The sequence below is a fragment of the Varanus komodoensis genome, unplaced genomic scaffold (assembly GCF_004798865.1).
Source record: "Varanus komodoensis strain SLA01 unplaced genomic scaffold, ASM479886v1 scaffold113, whole genome shotgun sequence".
Classification (NCBI taxonomy): Eukaryota; Metazoa; Chordata; class Lepidosauria; order Squamata; family Varanidae; genus Varanus; species Varanus komodoensis.
In genome coordinates this window covers 863930-871586 of record NW_025335325.1, presented here as the reverse complement: position 1 = coordinate 871586, position 7657 = coordinate 863930, and the positions used below count along the sequence as shown (strand labels likewise).

At 48.6% G+C, this 7657-nt stretch overlaps 1 protein-coding gene across 1 annotated transcript; it reads left to right on the top strand.

The window, feature by feature from the left end:
• The first annotated feature begins 1425 nt into the window (after positions 1-1425).
• On the top strand, positions 1426-7264 carry B3GNT3 (UDP-GlcNAc:betaGal beta-1,3-N-acetylglucosaminyltransferase 3). Its single transcript, XM_044421005.1, has 2 exons — positions 1426-2667; positions 7237-7264. The coding sequence occupies exon 1, from the start codon at positions 1426-1428 to the stop codon at positions 2569-2571; it is 1146 nt and encodes a 381-aa protein (XP_044276940.1). The 3' UTR covers positions 2572-2667; positions 7237-7264.
• Positions 7265-7657: the final 393 nt, after the last annotated feature.

The following is a 7657-nucleotide window of genomic DNA, read 5'->3' as shown; positions in this document are numbered from 1 at the left end:
AGGGGCTGGGCGGGGGAGCGGGGCCGGGGCAGCGGAGAGGAGGGGGCGGGGCCAGAGGGGTTGCTTTTCCATGGGTGTGAGCTTGAGACCCAGGTGACCACAGCTTTGCTTGCAACAGTCGTCTTTCTTAACCTCGCCACACCAAAGATCGGTCCCTTCCAGTTATGATAAAGCTTTCCCTCAAGTGTTTATGATAGCTTCCTAATATTTTGTGCATACTCTTCTGCCATGGCAGATGCATTTCCAACTGCAAGGCACCTTTGATCGCAGGTGAGGAATGGCACAGCATGGCTCAGGCCAGGAAATGCTCTCCAGATGTATTTTTGGATTAGTTTTTTTGACTGTCGCACAAGGGTTGAGCCTTGGTCCCAGCAAACATCACACCCTCTGCAGCTGCGTGGCATCAGAAACAGCCCTCCACTGAAACAGGTGTCACTCCATTTCCTGTTTTCCCTGCCTTTTATCTTGCAGGGGACCCAAGGTAGTTCACATAAGTGCCCCTTCCCAGGGTTGTCTGATCGCCTGGGCCTGATGGGCCCTTGCCCTGGGCCCCATACTAATCTGTGTGTGTTAACCCTTGGAAAATTGGAAAGCTTCCAAAGTTAACAGTAGTTGTAGTTGCTGTAGGGGCCCCAGGACACTGCTTTGCCCGGGGCCCATCGTGCTGTTAAGACAGCCCTGCCCCTTCCACATAACTTCCTGTGAGATAGGTCAACATGATTTACATCAATCTGAATAGCATTGATACTGCATTTATATCTCACTTTTTTCCCTTGTGCAAGGGACTCAAGGCAGCTTATATACTCTTCCACTCCATTTTTATCCTCACAACAACTGGTGTTTGAGGTAGGGTAGGTTATTTATGTTTTCTGTATTAATTAAATGCATATCCTGCCCTTTTTTTTTAAAGAACTCAGAGTGGCTCACATCATTCTCCTCCTGCTCTCAGTTTTATCCCCACTACAACAGCCCTGCAAGGTAGGCTGGGCTGAGAGTCACCCAGTTGGCTCCATGGCTGAGTGGGGAACAGAACCCAGATGGTCTGAGTCCCAGAACCACTCTAACCACTAGACCACACTGGCTTTCAAGAAGTTAAAAGGAAGTGACTGGTCCAAAGTCACCCACTGGGCCTCATGGCTGAGCAGGGACTAGAACCTGGGTCTCCCAAGCCCAGTCCATCACACAGACCACCACATGACATGGGCTTCCAGAAATACTGCCTTTTTAAATTGCTGCCATTGGTAGTGCTCCTGCAGCAGGGAACACAGCAAAGCTGTGCGAGCACTACCGTGAATCCCTCATCCGCCAAGACCTGACCTTTCCTTTCCTTTCCTTTCCTTTCCTTTCCTTTCCTTTCCTTGCATTTCATCTCATCTCATCTCATCTCATCTCATCTCATCTCATCTCATCTCATTTCAGGGGAGGATGCTTCGGCACTGGTGCTACAAGCTGGAAGCCACCCTCCTGATTGTGGTAGGATTCACAGGCTTGTTGTTTCTTCTCCAAACAAACAGACCTTCCAATGTGCATGTTTCCAAGGAGGAAAGGGAAGGCCCAGCTCTGATCCTGCCAATTACTACTGAAATGTCCAAACCCATCATGGAGTGCCAGGCAAACAAGCTGGCAGCCAATGTCTCTGGCTTTGCAGAACTGCCTGCTCACATCAAAGACTTCTTGTGGTATAAACATTGCAAAGAATTCCCACTGCTCCTAGATGTCCCAGAGAAATGCGGCAGTCCAAAAATCTCCCATGAGGTCTTCTTGCTCTTGGCCATCAAGTCCTCACCCGGGAACTATGAGCGGCGTGAGGTCATCCGCAAGACGTGGGGGCAAGAACGCATGTTTGCAGGCATGCGCATTCGGCGGGTCTTCCTCGTGGGGGAAGCAGCAAATGCCCAGGAAGCATGGAAGCTCAGCCGGCTGCTGAAGCTAGAGTCCGAGGAGAACAGGGACATTCTCCAGTGGGCCTTCCAGGATAGCTTCTTCAACTTGACCCTCAAGCAGGTTCTGTTCCACAGCTGGATGGAGGCCAGGTGCCCGGGCGTCCGTTTCATCTTCAACGGCGATGATGATGTTTTTGCCAACACCAACAATATTGTCCATTATCTGCTGAGTGTTCCTGGTGCAGGAGATGAACATCTTTTTGTGGGGCAGTTGATTACCAACGTGGGCCCCATCCGTGAGAAGTGGAGCAAATATTATGTGCCAGAGCAAGTGACCACGTCCAACTCTTACCCGCCGTATTGCGGGGGCGGGGGCCTGCTCATGTCTGGTTACACTTCCCGCACCATCTACAAAGAATCTCTTGGCATTGAGCTGTTCCCCATTGATGACGTCTACTTGGGGATGTGCCTGCAGAAAGCAGGGCTCATGCCCTCCTCCCATATGGGTATCCGGACAGTGGGCGTGAGGTTGCCGTCCTCGCGAGTGAGCTCGTTCGATCCCTGTTACTATAGAGAGCTCCTCTTGGTCCATCGATTTGTGCCCTACGAGATGCTAGTGATGTGGAATGCCATCCACCAGCCAGACCTGGTCTGTGGAAAGAAAACTGAGGTCTACCAGAGCTTCTGAGGGTCTCAAGAGTGGTGGGGGATTCAGAGAGGACAGAGGAATCTAAAACTGTAGATTGGAAATACCACTTTTCTTGCAGGAAGTTGTTTGCAGATGGTATTCTTGCTTGCACCTCAAAGGATGGGAGAAAGAATGTCAGAATGTTTCAATGAGTTTCTTGATTGGAGAGAGCCAAGGAAGTGCTAAATGTTTTGCAGCTATGGGTGGATGGCAGTCGTTGCAGCAAATCCGTCCCGCTGCCTGCTTGGCTCCGACAGCTTCTCTCAAATGCAGTCCTCTTCCACTTTGGATTCTCTGAAGCATGATGTGTTTCCTTCTTTGGAGGATTGTGTCAAAATAATAGACAGACAGCAGCTCTGCTCTGACAGTACCTCACAAGTTCTAATTCGTATTGTACTCCTTCTCTGGGCCTTCCTGTTGGAGCTCTCCTCCTCACTTGGGTTGACAACATGATCGCTTGCGCTTGGCTCACGCAAAATGGCAGCTCTGCAGTTCCCTTTGGCGAGATGGCCCTTGGAGGCGAGCGATTGGCGGCAGCCTTGGCTGCACCGTGCCAGAGACCCCCTTTCTTTCTGCGTCTGAACGCTGCTTCACTGCCAGCTTGCTGCCATCCCAGCTCCCACCCTCAGAGGAGAGGGCGCTCCATCCACAGCCTTCTTGGCTGAAGGACCCATGGCTGAGACATGCGGGGCGCACACATGCTTGCTTGTGATTCGGGTATGCCACGTTCTTTGCACTGGCCCAGCTCAGGACATGCATGTTGGTTACTAAGCTTGGCTGACTGGATAACTGTTCAGGGCTTGTCTCTTTGGAATCCTTGTTGGGTCCCCCACCCTCACTCTCGCACAATGATTCTTGCTTCTGTAGAAATGGCAATTCTGCTGTTCCAAAATGCAAGCAGTTAAGGGTTTCTGAACTTCAGAACAAACAAGAGCAGCAATAATGTGATAACCTATTTATTATTATGTGTTGCTACATTTCAAACTGTCCTACTAAAATGCAAACCATTATACAGAGTGTGAGCTTCAGAGCAGAACAAATGAAGAAATTGTTGCGGTTGTTCAAAGGAAATATACAAGCTTTTCCATGTGGGAGCTGCTCGATGGTACAAGGGCTGTTATTATTTCATTTCAGGAGATTACAATCACTTGCTCATGTCCTTCCCTTTTGTTTCTTCCATGTGGTCACCTGAGATTCAGGGATCAAGATCTGCTTTTTATGAAACACGATGCACAAGTCCCAGGAGCACATTTTCTGCAAGGCCTCATCAGTGGCCCAGAGCAGATTTTCTTGGCCCATCTTGGGACTCTGAGGTCCCTGACCTGCCAAGTGGCACAGAGTGGGCTGGAGCTGTATTAAATTATTTGGCTTCCTCCAGTTGACCCTCCATACCGCAAAGGGCAGGGTCAGGACTCAGGCAAACTGGCCTCCCTTCCCCTCCCTTTTTCCCATGCTCCACCCTGATGTTCCCACTGGTTAACTGCACTTGCCCTCCAAGATGCACTGGGGAACAGGTCACCTGTTGCTGGATGGGCCGGGTGAGCCTGCAACCCATCACAGCAAGGCCAGGTGCCAGTGAAATCAGGTGGGAGAAGGGAAGGGACAGGATGGGACGTTCATGCAGCCTCTACTCTAAATACCCCAAGTACTGTCTGTGCTGGGTCAGTGTCAGTTGACAACCCATGATCTAGGGCAGAGGGGGCTGTCATGGTGAATGAGGGATATACCGCGTTAAGCAAGCAGCTGTTCCTTTATGCTGGGCCAACATGCCTCCCTCCCTCACTGAGGGGTCAGGACTGTCACAGGATTCCCAAGTCGCTGGCTGAGCTGCACCTGTCCTCACCTGGCCTTCTGGCTGAACTCAGCTGAGTTGATTGGCCTGTTTATCTTCCCTGCCCAGCCAAATACCTCCAATCCTAGAATTTCTCGCCCCTGGGGTTCATTTCCCCATTAAATCACAAGCCTTCACAATCAGCCGCTCACTTTGATGGACGGGCATCGCTCCACTGTTCTGCTGTTGGCTTTCTGTGCCATTTCCCAATTTTCTAACCAGCGAGGAAGGAGACCTGTGCCACAGGCCAGACTGGACTGTCCTGTCCAGGGAAGATGCTGACACTGTCTCACAAGCACCCCTGCACTGGCTGCAACCCTTCTTCACTGCCCTCCCCGTTGCCAGATGGTGCATGGACACCGGGAGGCTTCCCTGAGGCTGCTCTGGAAGGCCTTCAAGCATGCATCCGTTGGATGCTCCCCCAGGATATTGCCCTGAGCACCCCTGCCCTTGCATTTTTTAGTCCTGCCAGTAGAGGTGAAGCTGACATGGCCTTCCTGAAGTTGGGGGTGGAAGTAGCTAGTTATAACACTCTGTAAAAAATGTGGAGGGTGCAGAAGGCCAGTGAGAGAGACATCTCCATTTCCATGCCAACTGGGAAGAATTCTGGTTGCAAATCGGTTTTCTACTGAATCCTTGGATGCAATGCCTGGCAGAAGCACATTTAAATGGCATTTTTTTGCATCCAGAGCAATCTTTTGTGCTTTCCCAGCAGTAGCCGGGAAGAGGCTCAAGAACTCCTCAGGTACACGGAGGTCTGGCAGTGATATGGATGGATTTCCTTCTGAGTGGGCATGCCTGGGACTGCAAAACTTGCCTGCAAGCAACCAAGGCTCCCACGCTGGGCCTGAAGCCAGGGCACAATTCTGTTAAGGAACCAAGTGCTACTTTTCCTTTCTGTCTTCAAAAAACTTCTTGGATTGCAGTTTTAGGCTGATTTTGTTAAAATAAATACTTGATGCGAAAACCCCTTCTTGTCTCATTCACATGTTGCACTTTGGTGAGAATGAGAGGGGACATCTGAACTGGAATGAGCTCATCTTGATAAAAGAGCTGGTCCCCAAGCCCTTTGTGTGGTCCCCTGAAATGGGGGGGGGGAGGGAACAAGATAAAAACACTCTAGGGATGAGCTTCAGGGTTCTTGCCTTAGAAGTCTCATGTGCAGAGCATCAGAGTGTTTGAAGGTTCCTGCATGTGCTTAAGCTGTGGTGAAGATGCTCTGGAGAGAGGCATCGGTGGTGAGAATCCACAGAGCTTCCTTTGGAGGGGACAGAAGGTTAAGGTGGTGAATGACTGAGGGTGTGGTGAAGAGCCAAATGCTCATCTGTGCAGGGAAGGCAGAGGACAGAGGGTGCTCCTCCTGGGAGGGGACATGTTGACCCAGCAGTGATGGCATCTGCTACAAGAGTGCACCCGTGCATTTTGGTGCCACATCATGGCTTCCCTTGGACTTGGAAGTCTAAGTGTCAGGCTCTGGGGGTTAGGGTTAGATCAAGGCAAGACTGATTCTAAGCACAGTCCCAAGTCCAATTGTGAAGTCAGAAGCAAGGTCATAGTCAAGGATCAGGCCAAAGCCAGAAAGCAGGAGTGCATTTTGTGGAAGGAAAGGTCTTGCTAAAGCGATTTTGCTCGTGTGTGTCATAGCAAAGAATAACCAAGTCCTGTTGGGATATTAAACAGCATCTAAGCCTGAAAAATAAATAAATAAATGAAAATGACAAAACAGAAACTATATGCAGACTTTTGTTATGCAGCTAGAAAGGTATATTGTTTGAGACACTTACAAAAGCAAAGGAGACTGAGTTCAAATTTGGAATGATCTTTTTGTGGATGCATTACTGAATTGCATTCCCATTACCTGCACAAGGTAGTTGTGGTTAAATGTGCAGTTCAGAGGGTAAAGATGTTGTGGAGAGAGGAAACAAATGGCTTGAGTTGCCAAACTTGCCAGGATTTCTATTTCTTGGGACACTAATTTGCTGTTTTCGGACAGGAAGCTGGTTTCCAAGAGCAGAACCATACTGCAAGATGCCGCTGATAAGCAAAATCAGGCCCAGATTCCAAAACTCTGGAGACTAGCAGGAGCTGATTTGACAGAGTCAGGACAGCTGCCCATTTGTGCCAAGATCCCACACCAAGCCCGTGCATATTATGGGATAGGTCCTGTCTCAAAAGATGTAAAGCTTGATGCACTGGCACTGAATTTTCTTACAGTAGCTCAGCACAATAGTTTTGCATGCCCAATTTGTCAGGCCGAGTGTGTGGGCAGATATGTAGTGACAAAAAGGGCAGTGCAGCCCCTCTTTGGGGTTTTATGAACATTCAGATTTATTTCATCCAAATGACCAAGTATTATTGGTTTAAATATGTGTTAGTTTGGGTGTGCATGCATTCAGGCCAAGCTGAAGCATCTTGACACCTATCTACAAAGGCAAGTACCATCCCTGTAAGCGAGAAATTATTGTGAACTCGATTCTACGATTTAAACTACCATTATCCATAAACCCAACCAGGGAGACACATTTCTGTAGACAAAGCAAGTCAGTGAAGCACTCCAAATTCAGCAAAATTTCCATTGTCATTACCTTGAATCAGCAGGGACAGTAGCACAACAAAGCAGAACCCACAAGAGTAAGCTAAAAATATTTGTGTTGGAACAGAGCAGAAATGGCCGGATGCTTTATCAGAAGCTTTAATGAGCATGAAATCAACTGGGGATGAGTCTTGTATTCTTCCTGAGCAAATATGGTTCTTCAGGACATTCATGTGGCAGATGAAATTTTACTGAATTAGTGAAAATCTTAACAAAATGTATTAAAGCCTTTCATTCATAGGCATGCACTGCACTACCTACAAAAGCTGGCAAGTCTGGTCATTCCATGGGCTGGGCAACTAAGTATATGTGCCCAGAAGTACATCAGGAGAAAAATTCCCTGGAAGGGTCCATGCCAAGTTCTCCTGGCAACTAAAGCAGCTGCGCAATGCTAGAAACTCCAGACCTGGATGCTGCTGCTGCAGATCAGCTGGGCTGTCAGTGAGTTCCTGTGCTTAGGTTTTGACCTTGCTTTAGGTCCACATTCTAAAGGAATTATATCACTTTGTTTTGCTTTAATCTATACCAGTCATTTACTAATAAAATCCTGTATAACCCGAATTGTAAAGTTTTATTGTATGACTACTAAAGCTGAAACCAATGCTATGCAAATGTTGATAACACAAATTGTAACCGAGCAACAGAGAGAACAATGATGCCGA

Coding starts and splice junctions, on each gene's coding strand:
- B3GNT3 (XM_044421005.1), top strand. CDS start 1,426: ATGCTTCGGCACTGGTGCTACAAGCTGGAAGCCACCCTCCTGATTGTG.